We start from the raw sequence: 21345 nt of genomic DNA, 5'->3' as shown, positions 1-21345 counted from the left end.
AAATTAAATTAAAAGAATTATATTATTTATAAATTGATGTATATAGAGTTTTATATTACAAATTAAAGTTTATGAATAATTTAACATTATTTGTACTCATTGTATACATTCTTAATTTTTTATATATAATATAATATAATTATAATAATATTATTATTTTTAATGACTAATTAAATTTAGTATTTTATTATCACAATATTAAATTAATATGATTGTATCTTACTTCCAATTAAAGTTGGCTCAAAAAATTATAAGGAAATAATATTATTAAGATATATTACTTTAGTAAATTAAAATGTTATAAACAAAATACTATAAATATATGGTAAAAAATACGAATATTTTAATTTTATAAATTAAGATTTATTATTTAATAAAATTTTTTCTCAAAATAGCTTCAATTTTTTTTAATTATATTTAATAAAAGTAAATATATTCCATTTAGAGTAGATATTGTAGGTAAAAAAATAAATTATGTTTTATTACTTGATTTTATTTTAATGCAATAAAAAATTTTGCACTAATAATTTATATTCTTGTTTTATTTAAAATATATTAATTTTTAATAATTAATTAAATTTAGTCATTTATTATCATAATTAAAAATAGCCATGTCTATTTTTTTATTCCATTATATCCCCATTTTCCACTAACTATGTCTTTTTTTGTTCATATCAATTATTGATAGATTATATAATAAATTATTATGGATATAAAATATAGAATTATAACTTACATTATAGACTAATATTTAAAGTATGTATAATTATTTTATTTGTAATTATTTTATAAAATTAATAATTTATAATACATATAATTTTTTTATTTAGTCTTTGAATACTTGTTTTCACTATTTTAATATAATAATAAAATAATGAATATAATTATTGTTTACAAAGCTTTACTCTTATTAGAAATTCTAACACAATTCTAATCCTAATCAATTCGCATATAAAAATCACAATCTTACTAAAATTCTAATCCTAATATTGCTTAACATCCAACTTTAGAGTTATACTCACGTTACCAATAAATTTTAGGCTTTTTATTTAGTTAGTGTAACATTACTAAAGTCCTATTTATTAAAAATTACTAATTAAATAGCTCTTAATAATAATAATAGTGGAATACACATTTACTTGTTATGGCCTTAAGAGTTAAGTTAAAAATCACGTATGAATAATTTTAAAATTATATTTTAATTTATATTATTAATTAATTTTTTTTTATAAATAATATAATTTATAAAAATATTTTAGTATATATATATATATATATATATATATATATATATATATATATATATATATATATATATATATATATATATATATATATATATATATATCAACTATTAATTATATTAGCCATCTATTATATCCAATAGTAAAACTAAATAAGCCTTAAATTCCAAAAGTCAACAAAAATTAATTCAAAACGAAAGGGAAATTATACTTTATGCCTTATACTCCATCCGATTAATTTTATCTATCATTTTATGAAAAATTATTTTCTCCAAATTTATTTATCCTTTTAAAAAGCTTGAGAAGTTTTTTTTTTTTTAATTTTATCCTTATCTCTATTAAAATAATAACTATTTTTACAATTTCCTAAACCCCATTTTATTATTTTCTCAAATAAAGAGTAATTTAGTTAAATTAAAAAATATTTTATTATAATTCAGATGATTTAATTATTTTTTAATTATAATGTAAAAATCTTAAATGATTTCTTGATTATCATGTAAAAACATTAAATGAGAGAAAAAAAAATCTTGAAAGTCTTGTTTCTTGAGAACCTCATGAAAAACAATTTGAATATACATTTTTTCAACAACATTAGAAAATTTTAATTATAAAATAGTCAGCTTCATGACAAATTTCAGTGCCTCTCTACTTAGGTAAATTCAGTTTGCTTATGTGTTGCGGTCCATGAAAATTGTTTGTGGGTATGGATTTGCAAAATAGAAAATAAATGGGTTAAAGGTTTACCAGGTATAGACCCGGTGAGGACCCTCTGACACTTTAATTAGAGCTGATATGAGAGAATAGTGTATCAAATTAATTAGGCAGAAGAACATATCTCCATAGATGATCTGATCTCTTTGTATAGCATACAGACAATAATTAGTTATGGTAAGTCAATTATGTAATTATATGGATATTATTAGCTAGCATAATTATAAGCATTGCTATATTTGACAATCCTACCAAGATTGCTTCTCTTTAATTAAGATTTTTTTTTTAGTTAGTGGGTCTTCCAGTAGTTGAATCGACTAAATGAATCTCATGACTGAACCATTTAATATGATTAGGCTTATGGATTATCCGAAAACCCAAGTTACTAGGTAAAACATATATATATATATATATATATATATATATATATATATATATATATATATATATATATAGAGAGAGAGAGAGAGAGAGAGAGAGAGAGAGAGAGAGAGGAGCTATATCATTAATCCACCCTTCAAATACGAATCTTTAGGCTTGTTATACTTAGAAAATAAAATTTTGGCTATTACCTTATAATTTTTGGAGTGCGGACTATCACCTTGAACTTAATAATGGCGGACTATCACTTTAGGTGGGTTTACACTTTCATTTGTTTAGCAGACTATTACCTTGAGTAGGTTAAGCTCTTTTATTTTTTAACCCTAGCGGATTATCGTCGTGGATGGGCTAAACACCTTTAGTTTATTTAACTTGGCTGACTATCACTGTGGATGGGCTAAGTACTCTTAGTTTATTTAGTGTAGTGGACTATCGCCGTTGATAGGCTAAGCAGCCTCAGTTTATTTAGTCTGATAGACTATCGCTGTGGATGGACTAAGCACCCCCAATTTATTTAACTTAACGAATTATTGCTGTGGAAGGGCTAAGTACCCTCAGTTTATTTTTAGCTTGGTAGATTGTTGCCTTTATAATCGTGATAATGGTGAATTATCGCCTTTGAGCTTTTGGCTTTTTTGAAATTATCTGTAAAAATAATGCTTGTACAAATATTTTTGTGAAGATAGTCCATATAATGCATATTATAGATTTATCCAAGATTTCTCAATAAATAATATTATAAATGGAATGTATAATGGGTACTTCCAAGAGATTTACTAGCTAATTTTGATAAAAATAAAGGTCTTTAGGTTTAAAGAATATTTAAGAGTGATATGTTATTCATAAATATATATTCATATATACATAGATAAATAGGGGATAGATAGAAATCAAAAGCAATGCTAGATCAGAGAAATTAAAGTGATAAATTTTAAAATAATTTCAGGTATTTCTAATTACCATTAATCTTGAAAACAAATTTGGACTATAATTTAATCTAATAGAGCTTATGCTATTGCCCCCAAATAATTCTAAAAATTAATTTTTAGAATCATAAAATTTTTTCAAGTCCCATTAAACTAAAATACAATCATAATTTTTATTCGTTTAAAGCCAATCAATGAATTTAATTTTGATAATAATAGAATTCTGTATCAAGAAAATTGACTAAAATTCAAATAATATTGATTGGAAGCATTATAGATACTTTTCAACAAAACACAGCAATGACCCAAAATATAAAACTTATTTAATTCTATTTATGTAATGTTAAGAGTGTGATGGCTCAAGCATATTGATGTCTCATCCTACCACACCTCATTGTGTTCATAATGCTCTTTGGGGGGAAGTGACTAGTTGACTACCGTGAAGCGACTGGTATAGCTAGCCACTGGCATAGTGAGTTTCTCTCTTGCTGCTCTTTGTAAGTTGTCCCTTGCCTACAAGTAGTTTAAGAACAACCAATCTAATTGTATTGATTATGATAAATGAATAAAAGAAGTAGCCCGTTCTTGATATATTTGTTCCTCGTTCTTTTATTACGCTTTAGATGCTTATTTATATACGATGGTTGTGATATTTTTTCCAATCGGCTTACCAAGCCATGCTAATATACTTATCTTGTTGGATAGAAGGTGCAGTGATAGACTTGTTAAATGTGGTTCTTTTATAGCTATTAGTGTAAATTGAGACTGTTTTCTTACCATAGAAATATTTACAATTTTGTAAAATAAACAAGAAGAATTTTTATAAGCTCAAATAATTTGAAAGTTTTGGAATTTCACAATGATCTTCCATCAATTTTTAAACTATTAAAAATACTTTATAACAATTGAAAATGTGATTTTTTTTAATTTTTAATGTTAAATCTTTATAAAATAAAATATGATAATATTGCCTAAAGCATATGGGTTATATATATGCACGCAATAGCAAAGAAAAAAGAGCGATGTAATGATAAAACATTTCTACAAGAATATCATTGATTGATCATCCGAGATGATATAAAGCCCTCAGGCAAATTTAAAATAAAACTCACGTGATTACAAATAAATTTTTTAGATTGTACCTGAGTAATCTAAAAAATTTATTGAGCATGATAAATAAACTACAAGCCATCCTCTCACTTGGTTTATTCTCTCATCTTGAGTTCATAATATAAAGAATATAAAGAAGAGATACGACTCTCTGTGCCGTTTTCCACAGATGACGTCACTATTGTGATCTATGGAAATTGTTTGTGGGTATAAACATGTAAAATAAAAAATAAATGAGTTAGAGGTTTATTGGGTATGGACTCAGTGAGGACCCTCCGACACTCAAGTTAGAGCTGATATTAGAAAATAGTGTATCAGATTGATTAGGGAGAAGAACATAACTCCATAAATAATCTGATCTCTTTATATAGGATATAGACAATGATTAATTATAATAAGTCAACTATGTAATTATATGGATATTATTAATTAGTATAATTATAAGATTATATTTTTATTTATAGTGCATAATTATAAGTATTACTACATTTGACAATCCTACAAAATTACTTATCTTTAATCAATATTTTTTCTTTTTATTGAGTGGTCTTACAGTAATTGAATTGATTAAATGAATCTCATGACTAAATTATTAATATGATTAGGCTATTAAACTATTCAAGAATATGAGTTACTAGATCAAATATATATCTTTTGAAGAGCTCTATATCTTTATGAATTGTGTAAATGGGATCACGTGAATGTGAGCATTCAATTATAAAAATGTGGAAAAAAATTTATATTTTTGTATTAGGGGAAAATCCCAATTAGTAATCGGTTTAAACCGGCTAGGCCCATTTGCGGCCCAAAGTCGAAACTTTTTTGTGGATAGATAATGGACTTCAAATAAACCAGGCTCCAAGCGGCACCGTATAACGATAAGCATGGCACTTGCACGTGCGGACACCACGTGCAATCGCAGAAATATAAAATGGGACTATCAATGATCCCCACGCAAAGGGAAGGGACGGGGACGTTCAAGTTCAAGAGTAGAACGCTTGCACTATACACACGGATACATATATGCGCGTACATACACTCAATACTATCTCCCTCTCTCTCGCTTTGCGTTTTGGGTCGCCTTTATTCTCTGATGTTTGTTGATGGTTCTGCACCTCTGCCTCTGAAGAGAAGGAGACTCACCACCATTGATATCATGGAAGCTGAAGCAGCTAAGGTTTTATTCAGTTTTTTTCGGCTTTTAACTTTTTGTCATCTCTATATGTGAATCTTGGTTCGTTATCTTTTGTTTTGATATGTGGGTCGATCTGGGTTTTGTTTAAAAGGAGGTCTTTTTGTTTGGGCGGTTGATTATCTGTGCCTTGGTCGATTACTCGATTCTTGCTTTGGCTGTGTTTCCTGTATTGATTCTTTAGCTCCTTTAGTTTTGAATCGTTATCTCACTAGATAGTTTAAAAGAATTAGTAAGTTGGACATAAATTGGGATCATAATTTAGTGACAGCAGCTGGGAACTCTCTGGAAGTGTTTAATTGGGCTATTACGGATGGAGATTAAATTCACAATGATGCAAACTGAAATCACGATCACTGCCTTTAGCATTATTGAAGATCATATGATATGGAGTTGTGTTGTAGCTTTCCTTCAGTTGCCTAGTTAAGTTCATAGAATAATGCCTTGAGTGGTCATTGATTAACGTTTTGATCTTGGATCTTATACTGTTGTTTGTATTCTGGTTCTTCAATATATTGACGTTTTGGGTTGAATTATGCATTCCTTTATGGATATTACTGCAACTGGTTCATTGTTCTTTACTTAATTTACCCTAACATTTTAAAGGTTGGGGCTAGCTGGGTTTTCGGTATTGATTCTTTCAAATTCTTCATCATCTTATGGCTGGTTTTGGTGTTCTGATTGTAGCTTTGTTATGGACATGGTTGCCTTTAAACTGTGGAATTTTTCTTATTTAGTTTAATGGGTTCTATCAACATTTGGAGTAATTGGTGACTACCTTCTAGTCTGTAGTTTGTCTGTTCAAAAGCTTTGGGATTTCTTGGAGAAAATAACCTGAATCTGCTAGCAGCTTTGAACAAGGGGAAGGGTTTATGAGCTCTCTTCCCAAAATAGGTCATGCTATTGTTTTGCTTTTGTTCTTACCTCAAGCCAAGTGAGGAAGGGAAGATGGATAAATGTTTAGAGGATCACGTAATCATTGCTTTGTGGCTTGATATTGAAGTCCTTGGAGGAGCTTTATAGCCAAAAATTTGAACGAGATAGATTCTTAAAGTGCTTTTAGCTGCTCCCCATTTTCGTGTAGTTGTTACTTTTGAGTTGCTTATACTCAGCTTTTCTAATGTTGGGTGGCTTGGTTATGACTCTTTTTCATCATATCAGGCCAAACTTGCAGCTGTCAAGGAAAAGGTTGGGCGAGATGTCCGTGTTTTTGAAACATTAGGGCTTTCTTCTTCAACAAATCAAGTGTCTGATGGTAGCGTGATTGACTCAACCTTTATGCCCTTATCAAGGCCAAAATGTGATTCTGGACTAATTTGGAACATTATTAATTTATAAACCCCTGATAAAGTTTTTTTTCCCCTCACTGGCAGAGGAGTCAGATGACTTCTATGAGTTCACTGCAGAGGATTATCATAGAATTTTGGCAACAAGAAAGGAAGGTAACACCTAAGAGTCTAAGAAAAATATATTATTTAAGTGAGGAAAAAAAAAATTGCCTGTCCTTTATGGCTCTTACTTTTCTTGCAGTTTCTAAAAGATTGGTCCATGTTCTCATTGATAAACATGTTCCATTTGTGCTCTTGCTTAATAATATAGTCTATGATCACATTATAATTTATAAATTTTTGGGATCAGTTAAGTGGAGTCCAGTTTGTCGTATCCAGTTTATCGTATGCTACATATGTCATTGAGGAATGGGGAACATATTCTTGTCCATATCTGTGTGGTCACTAATGTGTGGATGGAAAAATAAACAGATAAATATTTGAAGACTAAAAAAATTCGAGATGCCGAAGAAGCAGCTCGCAGGTCAAGAATAACAAAGGTTCTCACTGGATTCTTTTTGTGAATTTCTTTTAGTTCCATTCCTAAGAACTAAACTCTTTTCTAACTATAATAGTGTTTGATACATTATGCATTCCACATCTTATGCTAGTTTGGTTAGGGCTTGACCTGTTTATTTGTTCCTGTATTCAGGCTGTGATTAGGGTTCGCTTTCCTGATAATCATACATTGGAGGTAGCTTTTCTTCCATCAGAAAAGATTCAGAGTTTATTTGATCTTCTCATGAAAGTGGTTGCACGACCAGAAGTACCTTTCTATTTATGTATGCAAGAAAAGGCCAAATTTTATTTGTTCTTGAGTAATTTATTTACTTATTTTGTACTGATGTGAGGACTTGAAGCCTTAAAATGAAGCAGTGAACCCTAATATCTTCTCATTTTACAGATACAACTCCTCCCAAGAAGCAAATAAAAGACATGCTGCAGGATTTTTACTCGGCTGGCTTTGTTCCTGGTGCAATTGTGTATTTTTCATATGATCTACCGCAAGGTTAGTTCACACTTGGGATGCTCTAAATTGCTAAAATATATATCTGGCCTGAATTCTTACGACTAAAACATGTCAAATCTAATTTAAAATCAAATTTTAATACTCTCTAAGTAATATATTTAAAGATGTGTTACTCTCAACAGTAGCTCCAACAATGCCAAAAAGATCCCAAGTTGTGTTGACCATTTCTTTGTTACCTAATCCTTGTATTCATTGATTCTTAATATTGAATCTTTGCTCTTTGCCCTATTGTTGGTGATTTGGTTGAGGATTTCAACTTTTTTACCATGGATTTTGGCCGGTAATATTGAAGTCTCTTTATGGGTTTAGTGCCTTTAGGTTCTTATTAGCATGATCTGGGCAGGAATGTATTTATAATAATAGCTTATGTATTGCATGAGTGAAAAGGCTATTTGACGTAGCGTGTAACATTGAAAAGGATCAATATACGAACAAACTCTTAAAAATAAATAATATTTAATCTAAGACCTTAAAATAAATAAGATTCAATTTAGAATCTAAGGATACAATAAAGTAAAGATAGCTTTATAAAAAAGAAAATTTCATTGAATAATTCTTAAAAACTTATACATAATGAGAATAGAATAGGAATTCATAGAGTTTTAAATCCTAATCTAAGTAGAAAATAATTTAAAAGACTTAAATTAAATAGGAATAATATTTTAGAGTCCTGAATAAACTAGAAAATATAAATAAAAACTATCTAGGAAAATATAAATAAAAACTGTCTAGGAAAATAAAGAATCTAATTAAAAATAGAAATCCTTTTGAAATATGGAAAACGCAGGTCTTCAAGTCTAGTCTTGATTTGCATACCTCATCATTTACTCACATATTCAAGAAAATTCGATCTCAAATTTTAAAGTTTTGAAGAATAAAAAACACGATTGGTAGAACACGACATATTGTCTTCTTGGATGATGGTAGTAAGATTGTCTTGAACAAAATTGAGTTGAGGAATTCAACATCTTCTTTTGCATCTTTAGAAACCTCTTGACAAATAAAATCAATGAAAGCAATAGGATTTAACGGGTTAGATAAATTTTTAATCTTCATTGATTTCTCCATGGCTGGTTGTTCTTCAAGTTCCGTTGACATCTCCAACTCTCCTTGCTCTTCTTTGTGAATTTCAACTTCCTCCTCTATGATAACTTGATCTAGAAATTTCAATTCAACCTCATCATCATCAATCATAGCGAAAGGCAATATAACTAATGTCTAAAAGGCTCTTCAATTTCAAATCCTTCAAGCTTAGGATCTTCTGGTTGCTTTTCTAATTCAGGTTGATCATTTTATTAAGCTTTTGCTCTTCCAGAATTTAAAAGGATAGGTTAATTATTGAATCTATTGTGACCATCTCCTCTAGCCTAATCCAATACATTGTTCCTATTCCCATGGTCACCAACTCTTAATAAAGTTCACATTAGCTTTGAATATCTAACAACTGCTTCTCAATATTGCAAGTAGATGTCCGTTGTTCATCGATGATTCTCTAAAGAGCTTGTAACGTTTGATCACTGTCATGAGGTTGATTGCCACTACTACTATCAGTATTGGCTATTGTAGTGAGGGGTGAAATCCTTGCTCTGATATCACCTGATGCAGCGTGTAGCACGGAAAAGAATCGACATAAGATCAAACCCTTGAAAATAAACAAGATCTAATCCATGACCTTTAAATATTTAAGATTCAATTCAGAACTTAAGGATAAAATAAAGCAAAGACAACTTTATAGAGAAGAAAACTTCGTTGAATATTTCTAAAAAACTTGTATATAATGAGAATAGAATGGGTATTGTAGAAAGAGATGATTCTTATTGATTTCAATTAATCTGTACATGGGTATATATATACAATTAATTCCTATAACTGTGTTCTACTAATTAGGAAGAAATCCTAAATAAGAAATCCTAAATAGGAATACAGAATACAAAATATACAGAAAAATAATATAGTGATTGATTTTCCATAACATAGTGATTGACTTTCCATAACACTCCCCCTCAAGTTGGAGCATAGATGTTAATCATGCCCAACTTGTTACAAATGTAGTCAATCCTAGCTCCATTCAGAGCTTTTGTGAAAATATCTCCTAACTGCTCTCCAGTTTTGATGTGTCCTGTTGAGATGATCTGTTGTTGAATCTTTTCACGAATAAAGTGACAATCAATCTCAATATGTTTGGTTCGCTCATGAAACACCGGATTAGAAGCAATATGAAGAGCATCTTGATTATCACACCACAATTTCACAGGCAGGGAGGTCTTAAAACCTGTCTCATCTAGTAATTGAAGTATCCACGTTACCTCACATACTGATTGTGCCATGGCTCTGTATTCGGATTCAGCACTAGATCGAGAAACTACACTCTGCTTCTTGCTTCTTCAAGACACCAAATTTCCTCCAATAAAAACGCAATATCCAGTAGTTGATCTCCTGTCAACCTTAGATCCAGCCCAGTCGGCATCTGAAAAATATTCAACATTCAAATGCCCATGATTACCACATAGCAAACCTCTTCCTGGAGCGCCCTTCAGATAACACAAGATTTGTTCCAAGGCTTCCCAATGAGTAACAGTTGGGGAAGACATAAACTGACTTACCACACTAACGGCATAAGCAATGTCAGGACGAGTGACTGTAAGGTAGTTCAATTTTCCTACCAATCTCCTGTATCTCTCTGGATCTTCAAACAACTCACTATCCTTGTAAAGTTGGAGTCATTGTGCGCTACAAGGCTTAACACCTAATTTTCTGTCTCTGTCAATAGATCGAGGACATATTTTCTTTGAGACAAGAAAATACCCTTCTTACTTCTCATAACCCGATACCCAAGAAATACTTTAACAATCCCAAGTCTTTGGTTTGAAGCGAGTTTGGAGGAAGGTTTTAAGAGATGAAATACTGCAGAGTCACTCCCGGTGATGACAATGTCATCCACATAGACTACCAAGAGAATTAGACGACCTCAGATTGCCTATAAAATCTTGAGTGATCACACTTACTCTTTTGCATACCAAATTCTGTCTTGCTTCAGAATCTCCCAAACCATGCCCTAGGACTTTGTTTCAAGCCATAAAAGACTTTGAAGCCTACAAACTTTACCCAACTCCCCGAGCAACAAACCCGGTGGTTGCTCCATATACCTCCTCACGAAGATCATCATGAAGGAAAGCATTCTTGATATCCAATTGATGCAGGGCCAATCATATGTATGCTAAAGAGATAAACAAGCGAATAGAAGTAAGTTTAGCTACGGAGAAAAAGTATCGAGTAATCAACCCCATATGTGAGCATATCCTTTTGCTACAAGGCGTGCTTTTAACCTAGCCACAGAACCATCGGGATTTACCTTTCTTGTATATACCCATTTACAACCAATAGCTTTCTTACTGGGTAAAGGCAATAGTTCCCATGTACCATTAGCATCTAAAGCCTCCATTTCCTCTTTCATAGCATCACACGATGAGACAATGCCTCATTAATTTTAGGGATAGTGTGAGTCTAAAGAAGTAACAAAACACCGAAAACAAGAAGACAATTGATTATAAGAAACAAAAGAAGAGATAGGGTAAGTACATGAGCGTTTACCTTTACGAAGAACAATGGGTAAGTCTAGATCGAGAATCATGATTAGTATGAAGTGCAGGATCTCCCAACGAAGTAGGCTGGTGGAGGATCCGAGTCGGGAATCTCAATCTCTGGAATAAACATGAACAACGGGAGGTCGAGTAGGTCTAGAGACGGAAGAGCAGTGTGGGGAGTACTAGACATTGGTTGGGCAAGTATATATTAAGAGATCATCCTCCTCCCCGACTCTCATACACGGATGATGGAGGAAAAATGGAGTGGACTCAAAAATGTGACATCTGCGAAACAAGATAACGATTAAGAGTAGGAGAGAAACAACGGTACCCTTTTTGGCCGGAGTACCCAAGGAAGACACATTTGAGAGATTTTGGATCCAATTTAGTAACGTGGGCGAACATCACGCACAAAACAGTACAACAAAAAATACGGGGTTCAATAGGGAACAAAGATTTTGTAGGAAATAAAGTAGTATAAGGAATATCCCCATTAAGGACAGAAGACGGCATACGATTGATCAAAAAACATGCCGTGGAAACTACATCTGCCTAAAAGTGTTTAGGTACTTTCATCTGAAAAAGAAGAGCACGAGTTACCTCAAGAAGATGACGATTTTTTCTTTCGGCCACGCCATTTTGGGATGGGGTATCCACACAGAAGGATGAAGAATGCCATTTTGTGTCATATAAGGCTGAAATTGTCTTTGAAAAGTATTCTTTGGCATTGTCACTTCTTAATATGGAAATATTAAATTGATTTTTGATTTCATTACAAAAGGCACAAAAGATAGAAAACAACTCGAGCGATTTTTCATTAAATATAACGGGTAACACGAGTAATCATCAACAAAAGTAACAAAATAACGAAATCCAGTTTTAGATGTAACAGAACAAGGACCCCAAACATCAGAATGAATTACCTCAAAAGGAGATGAAGCCCGTTTATTGACTCTAGACACAGAAGGCAAACGATGATGTTTTGCAAACTGACATGACTCACATTCTAGTCTCGATAAAGATGAAATTGAGGACAGCTTCTTCATGGTAGACAAAGAAGGATGACCCAATCTACAATGAGCTTCAAGAGGTGTTAAAAATCGAGCAAACAAGCGACCGCGGTACATGATTTTCGAATGTAGAGACCACTGACTCGCGTCCTCTACCAATAATCGCCGTCGTAAGATCACGAAACAAACAGTCGGGAAAAAGGAAACAGAACAATTTAAGGTACGGGTAAGTTTACTAACAGAAAGTAGATTAAAGAGAATTTTGGTAGACACAAAGCAGAAGACAAAGAAATTGAAGTCGGGTTCGATTCAGAACCCATGACACAAGAAGTAGAACCATCACTAAAGTAATAGAGGAAGTGAGATTAGTGAAAAGCGGATAGAAGACTAAAATTACATCATGTGATCATCGCACGAGAATCAATAAACCATTTGGATTAAGAATACACAAGGCAGGTAGTAGATTTACGACTCGTGATCGCGATGTGAGGAAGCGGTATGCTTTAGAGATGCACGATCTTGGGAAAATTGTGCAAAATCCTCTGCAGATACCAAAATAGTTTTCTCAAAGGAAGATCTTGTAGAATTCTCTGCGCCATATTTGCCATCTGTGATCTGATTTTTTCTCGAAGTTGCGGACAATTATATTTTGTATGGCGTGCTCATGGCAATAATAACAAATGACTCCTCTTGAGTCTGATTAGAACTAGCCTCTCCATTACGCTGATTACTTGCTGTAATTCCTCCTCTACTTCCTCTTCTATTACCTGTTGTCCATTTGGATTACGGCTAATAAGAGCACTCTTCGACAGTTGTGAAGATTGAGTACTCTGAAGGACCCGTGTGAACGTTTCATGCAAAGAGGAAATCTCGATCTTGGAGAGAATCGAGATTTAGCGATCTCATACTCTGAAGGAAGGCACGCAAGAAAACTCATAACGTTGCTCCGTTGGGCTCTTGAACTTTCACATCAGGACTAAAAGGCAATAATACATTAAGTTCCTCATATACCCGTTTAAAATCCATAAAATAAGCCGTGAGAGACTTATCCTCTTTCTCAGCACGGTAGAATGCCTTACAAACATCATAAATACGGGAGATATTCCCTTTACCAGAATACAGAAAATCTAAGTAATCCATCAATTCCTTAACAAATTTACAGTGATTAATTAAACTAATTACCTCACTATGAATCGAGTTCCGAAGCTGCAAAAACAATCGAGCATCCTCCCTTAGCCAAGTTTGTCGTGTATCATCAGTGGGTGGATCTTTAGTAAGGTGATCATTCTTATCAATGCTACGCAAATAGACCCTAACAGTCTTACTCCACTCCAGCTAATTCGAACCATTAAGTTTGTGTTCCGTGATCTTAGTCATCACCGGAATCACATCAGAAATAATATTCTTATTGTCTGCCATTTGTTGAGACAAAGAAAACTAACCGAAACGCTAATCCAAAGTGCTTATAGCAGCAAAATAACCCAAAATCACAAATCAAGCAAATACCGAAATAGGATCTGAGAGCCAAACCTCATAAGTCCTTTAATGGTTATACTGGATCAGGCAACAGCACACGGTGGTGGAATGAGGGGGTTGAGACGACGCCGGCAATGTTGATCGGGGTTGAAACGGCCGGTCGGCGACCAAGGTCTCTCCTGAGCTGGGTAGTGAGAACAAATAGTCACCTTAGATTGATGACCTGTTCTGATACAATGTAAAAAGAGATGATTCTTATTGATTTCAATTAATCTGTACATGGGTATATATATACAATTGATTCCTATAACTGTGTTCTACTAATTAGGAAGAAATTCTAAATAAGAAATCTTAAATAGGAATACAGAATACAAAATATACAGAAAAATAATATAGTGATTGATTTTCCATAACATAGTGATTGACTTTCCATAACAGGTATTTATAGAGTTTTAAATCTTGATCTTAGTAGGAAATAATTTAAAAGACTTAAACTAAATATGAATAAATATTTCTAAAAGCTTATATATAATGAGAATAAAATGGGTATCTGTAGAGTTTTAAATCGTAATCTTAGTAGGAAATAATTTAAAAGACTTAAACTAAATAGGAATAATATTTTAGAGTCCTAAATAAATTAAAAAATATGAATACAACTTATTTAGGAAAATAAAAAATCCAATTAAAAATAAAAATCCTTTTGAAATATGAAAAATGCAGGTCTTTGAGTCTTGTCTTGATTTGCGCACCATATCACTATTTGTCAACTGTTTATGAGCATATGATTTGGTTTTAATAATTCTTCTATAAATATGTAATAAATCTAGGGTTGACAAAACAGAACTGAATTGACTAATATGGTTTGATTTGATTCAGTTTTTCAGTTTGGGTATTTTTCCCTATTGCAATTCTGCGAATCCTGTCAACCTTAATTGTAAAACAGTAGCATTGGCTATTTGGCTTTCCTAAGCATTTGTCATACCAACATGTCAACCACAAAAGGCCCTAAAGCAATTCCTTCGCACATTCTAGCTCAGAACATATGATTTAATTTAGATTTTATCAAATGCTTACTGGTTTGATTGGTTTTTTTCACTCAGATTATGATAATGGTTGAACAAAACAAGAAAGGTATCAATTTTACTTATGTTTGGAAGTATCTTAACACATATTTGAGGTGGTGAAAGAAAGCAAGATCATTGGTTTCAGAATAGCCTAACGAAAAATATGCTAATTTGCAACTACCAAAATTTCTGATTCACAAGTCATACATCAGCTAGAAAACAGAGAAAAAAAAAAAAATTTCAATCCATGAATTGAAGGTCTGAAATAGAGGAGAAATGAGACTACATCAAAATTGAAAAATTGCGAAGTTACAAAAATTAAAATTAATGAGAATGCATTTGCTAATGTTTTGAACTTACATTACAGAGCCACCTCTTAATCAGACCCCTTAGAAATATCTCAAAAACTATGACCTGAATGGAAAAAGTTGAATGGAAAAAGTTGAAGTTATATAAAGGTTCTCCTATACTAGCGTAGTACTCGGTGGCATTAGCATCCATTGCTAAGAAAGCAAGAATTGAAGTAGCTTGAAGCTCAATTCCCGCATCAAATATGCATTTCTTTCTTGTGGAATCAAAATTTGATGAGAGGTTTGGATCTTCATCATGTGACAAAGAAGAACAAGAAAATGGTGATAAAGAAGAAATGGGCTTAGAGGGGAAAACTGGTTTATGAATGGTGAAGGGACTTCAAGGGATGTGATGGCTAAACCAAAGAGTACCTTTTTCCTTTTTTTTTTTTTTTCCAAACAAGCTTGGGGTTCATACAGCCTCGGGCTTGCCTGTGAGTTTTGTGATGGTGGAGGTGTGGCTTCAGAGAAGATTGAAGGAGGAGGAGGAGGAGGAAAATTGGTTTATGAATGTTGAAGGGACTTCAAGGGGATGTGATGGCTAAAGCAGAGAGTGCCATTTTTTTTTCCCAACAGGCTTAGGGGTCTTACAGCCTTCGGCTTGCTTATGGGCTTTGTGATGGTGTAGGTGTGGCTTCAGCGAAGATTGGAGGAGGGAGCTATGAAGGAGGCAAGGATTATGAAGTTGTGAAAGAGAGAACCACCTTAATTCCTAAGCCCAATTTATGTTGCATAGGTTGTAAGTTTGGTTCGGTTATTTTGTGTTTTTTCCTTTAAAAACAAACTAAAATAACTTAGTTTTTTCAATATTCATGGAACGAAATTGAACTTTTTAAAAATTGAATTCGATCATTTTTTTTAGTTATAACTGATTATTGATCAACCTAATTAAATCACATTATTTATTTGTGAAGAGATTGATTATTCCTTGGTTATAATATTTGAGTATAATCACCTATAACCAAACTCAAACTTAAGGCCCATCATCTGTATAAAATATTATTAAACATTATAAAATATTATAAAATAAATTGGGGGATCCAACTCAACCCAATTATCTATCATAACTACACATTTAGAAGAGCCCAGCTCAACCTTAACCCTTACATATTTAATACATTTAAAACTATTCATTAAAACCACACGCGCGCGCGCGCACACACACACACTACACATTACACATTTAGAGGAGCCCAGCTCAACCTTAACCCTTACATATTTAATACATTTAAAACTATTCATTAAAACTACACACACACACACACACACACTGAGTAGTATCACCGTGGAGTTCTAAGAATTAATAAAATAAATAAATAAATAAACTGAACATGTCAATAACACGGTTTAATATCTCTTGAAGAAAAATGTAGGTTAAACTCTGAATAAAAATGCTTCTCCTACAACTTGGGGAAAAAAATATTGAATAGGAATGAGCATGTAAACTTATCCTAATTTCTATAACTATATAATGCTAATGCAATCCTACAAATGAATAAATGCATCAAACAGTTAAGTCACCCATGTCATTGTATAAGGAGATAAATTGGAGTTATACACACACAATAGATATTGAAAGTCGACTTCATGCCCTGGTTTTCTAAAACCCAACATGTTCCCTTAGTCCATATTGTAGAATAAGCAATAGTATAACGCACGTATCTACCTCACAGGTGGCAAAAGTTGACAATAATATAATGCACGTACCTACCTCGCCCATCCATATTCATATTAATGGGAGTCGGCGAATTCCCCATACCGTACTTATCTTGGGATTCCTCATATATATATATATATATATATATATATATAAAAGCTTCAACTTATCCCCAAGGCTGCACAGCACAGAAGATTTACAATGCAATAAATAGAGGATGCTTATGATATAATAACTAATTACGTATGTGTAAATGAATGCATGAGCATGCCAATAAATATAAAATATGAAAAATATAAATAATATTGAAATTATAAAAATAATCAATATCCAACTCATAGAGCTGACGATCCGATTGTAGCTGGTCTAGCTGAAAGAAGAAGATAACTGGCTATAATCACTTATATAGACACATTGACCTTTATTAATTAACCGACAAAATTAACCAATTAATTTAATTTATAGAAGTAAGAATAAATCTTAAGGTTTTTGTTGAAATTTCAGTAGAGTCTTTCCTATAATTAGATCTAACTCTTTGTAATAAAATTCAACAAAATGCAACACAGAGTCATAGGCTTGGGGCTTACAAAAAACTTAATCTAGGTCCAAACTTTCAAACTCTAGTTTGAGACCCTAATTCTTTTACAGTCCAAATAATTATTTCCTGTGCTAAAATCATGAAAATATTCTTAGAGGTTCTTTGCACCGTTCTTGTATTAATTAAATTCATTTTACTTAATTTTTACTAAGTCATTAATATTTTACAAATTAATTAGCTAGTTTAAAAAACTATACAATTTGAGTTTAAGATTACTTTTGTAAAATTTGCTACTTGAAATGTGTTAGAAACGTCTAAATATGTTAGAAATGACTGTAAATATGACTACCTTTTAGAAAGGCCCGCCAGGCGTTTAGACTGGGTCGAAAACTCAATCCCAAATGCCAATGAGCTATTGCCAATCCAATCACAGCCAATCGAAGCTTATAAATTGTTAATAATTATAACATAATTATTTTTAATTTACGAAAATCGAAAAAACTTAAAAATCTCACCAAGTGATCTAGACCGTCTGATGATTGCCTTTTTCAAACGGTGTTTGAACAGAGTGGGGTTGGTCCTATCTCGAAGGTTTCGTCATGCTAAACTCAACGATGGTCTTGGATCATCAGGAAAATGGCCGACAAGCGTGCTGCCACCCATTTTCTTTCTCCTCTTGCTCTGGACAGAAACCCCATTAAAACCTGCTTTTCTTGGTCAGGAAAGAAACTCTAAGGTGCCAAAAGTTTGTTGGCGTCAGTCCCATGCTCTCCCGTTGCTGGAGATGGAGGAAAACGACCTTGGAAGGCACCGCTCCCTTCATCCGTGTCTCGCTCATTCAACCCAAACCAAGAGCTGTTGCTTACCGTTGGCAGCTCCATCAACATCGCCTAAGGTGGTCCTCGCCGATTGGTCCCTCTCGCCTGTGATTTGTGTCACTGGTAACTGGAGAAGAAGTGGGGAGGAAGAGAAACGGAAAAGAAGAAAGAGAAGAGGGGAGGGGTGGTTAGGTGGCGAGAAGGGGGAGAGGGGAGGGGGGAAAGAAAATGGGGCTGTGGTGCTCACATTGTAAGAAACAAATTTGTGGTCCCCACAACTCATTGTCAGAGCTGCCTCGTTCCCCGAGGTAGATTATTGAAAACTGGATTCCAATTTTGAGTTTTCTATAGATGTGATGGGTGCAGGTTAGCTGCGCTCGCATCTTCAAGCGTATGGAGAGTTCCTAGTGAAACTGTGTAAGTAGGTAAAGTTGGTTAATCTTAGAGTCCAGTTTATTTGTTGACCTCTAATGTAAAGTTGCAGAACTCGCTGATGTTTGCAGGTATCTTTGATTTCCCTGCTCTCCCCCGTAAAAAAAGAGACGGGAAATAGAAATAGACATGAATGATAAATAGTCTTACTGTTTGGATTGATAATTACCAGAGTAATTGAGGCAACCTTCTAAAACTTATAGCTGAAATGTTATGGCCGTTAGTCTTAGAATAGTAGTTCGTTTCAATCAACTTGATCAAACTCAGGCTGAGGCATTTAGAAACTAGTGGTATGTACAGAATGTCATTTTCTTTTGTTACTGGATTGTGGATATTACTAAATCAACCTGTATTTTCTAAAAAACAAGAGTTTTGTGCATTTCACATTTGCATTTGTTTTTGGTTGCTGTATATCACATGAATGTATTGTGTTACTGTTTCTCTACTCTATTTTTGAGCCTGACCTGACCTTTTCTTCCTTTGGGCATATTGTCTTGAAGTGAAATTTCAGAGATTCCATCTTGATATTCACAATTTATTAGTTGTCGAATAAAAGATATGTCATAACTAATATTTATTCTTATTGCAATGTTCAGGAGATGATTCTGCAGCTCTCAGTTCTGGTCCCTTCCTCCAAGAAGAGATAATGTCTTTGAAAGGTTGGGAATTGATTTCGGAACCAGCAGAGCCTGTTCAGTCTGCTGGACCAGAACCTGTAACAGTGGCTCCTTCCCCTGTCCCTCAAGAGTCCAAGTCTGCTGGGAAAAAACCCATCAAACCGAAGTGGCTGAAAATGTGATACAACCAACTCTGCCAGTGAGCACCCCATTCCTGAGGGTAACTGAAGGGATATAGAATGTGTGGAATCCATTATAAACTGAATCTTTAGGAAGTTGTAAAAGGCTCAAGGAAATGACTTGCTTCTTACCCTCAGCTCGTGTATCATGTGAATATTAATTGTGCCTTGCCTCAAGTTTTCACGAATGGCTTGTCATTGCTCTGTTGGTAACTTTGTATTAATTGATAATTTTCGTATGTTGATCCATTCTTTAGCTGTACTAAAGAGTGGAAGTAGGCCATCACAATATTCCTGCTCACAAAGGCGGCATTTTCTAATCATCTAATGAAATAATAATGTAGAAGCTCATAATGTAACTATAATTTCCCTACTGATTCCGAATTTTTATCCATTTTGACAAGGCTTAAACTGGTCTTTGGTGATTATTATGTGATGCAAGTAGTAATTTTGTGTGTTAGCAATGATTTGGGAAATGGGACGGGATTGAAGTAATGGGTTATACTTTTGCAATAACTGTTGTGCTTGTTCTTTGTTTTATCCCCTGCCAAGCAAAGTGTAGGATGTTGACAAGATTTTTTGTTTTTTATCTGAGAAAAAAAAAAAAGAACTCTTCGGGTATGATGGTAATTGTTCTTTTAAACTCGAGGCTTAGGATCACTTGTTGGTGTACTCAATTTAATCTAATCCTACATAAGGGATTTATTACTAAGGCTGAGATGATATTACGTGAGATGCGTAATTAGATAATTTGTTACTTATTTATTCACATTTTTAAATTGAGATAATATTTAAGAATATGTGAGGAGTTAAAATTAGGGTGAGATAAGGCTATCTTGTTGGAGCCTGATATTAGTAAAAGATTGAGAGTTGAGATGAAAGAAAAGGAATTTAGGAAAAATAGTTACTTATGGGGTTGCATATTCCAATTTGGTATTTGATTAGAATGTCAAATTCCAATTTGGTCTTCCATTAGAGAGGGAATTTTGTGTCTCCAAAGTCTCTGACTTAGAAAATTGAGACCATTTTGCATCCTCAATAAAGCTTGCAAAATGCAAACTCTTTTTCCCACACTATCACAAACTTCTCTTTCTTCCTCTTTCATTCTTCATCAACCCACCAACCAACATTTGTTCTTTCCCTTTCAATTCTTGTGGGATTTATCCATTTACCTACCCTCAACACTTTTTTAGCATAGTTTGGAAGATTATTAGCACAATTTTAAAGGATTATAATTTTTAATATTTCATATGAGAATATAAATAGTAAAATGTCCTTAATCAAATGATATTTTATAATAAAGTATTTATTTTATAATACCAACTAACCATGTATATTATTTTTGGCAATTGTTGTTTGGTGATACACACACTCACCTTCCTCTCACATGGCATTTAGGTTAGTATTTAGCATAAATAATGGGTTAATGTTGATCATAGCCAAATGGAAACACTTAAGCTCTACCTATCTACTATTATAGATTTATAGTTAAAAAATGTGTTCAACTACCTCTCTATTATCATCTATTGTGAGCAGCTTAATTAACTTCATTCTCTCTCTCTCTCTCTCTCTCTCTCTCTCTCTCTCTCTCTCTCTCTCTCTCTCTCTCTATATATATATATATATATATATATATGTAAGCTTGCAAAGTCATGTGATCAACTAACCATAAACAATGACATCATGGACTAAACT

At 32.9% G+C, this 21345-nt stretch overlaps 1 protein-coding gene across 1 annotated transcript; it reads left to right on the top strand.

Annotated features, from left to right (window-relative positions):
• Window positions 1–5330: 5330 nt before the first annotated feature.
• LOC110668365 (plant UBX domain-containing protein 1) lies at window positions 5331–20067 on the top strand. The gene is made up of 7 exons (XM_021829563.2): window positions 5331–5552; window positions 6729–6822; window positions 6941–7009; window positions 7328–7395; window positions 7548–7677; window positions 7800–7904; window positions 19451–20067. The coding sequence occupies exons 1-7, from the start codon at window positions 5469–5471 to the stop codon at window positions 19651–19653; spliced, it is 753 nt and encodes a 250-aa protein (XP_021685255.1). The 5' UTR covers window positions 5331–5468; the 3' UTR covers window positions 19654–20067.
• The last annotated feature ends 1278 nt before the right edge of the window (window positions 20068–21345 follow it).

Source organism: Hevea brasiliensis, chromosome 15 (genome assembly GCF_030052815.1).
Source record: "Hevea brasiliensis isolate MT/VB/25A 57/8 chromosome 15, ASM3005281v1, whole genome shotgun sequence".
NCBI lineage: Eukaryota > Viridiplantae > Streptophyta > Magnoliopsida > Malpighiales > Euphorbiaceae > Hevea > Hevea brasiliensis.
This window is presented reverse-complemented; position numbering and strand designations above follow the sequence as displayed.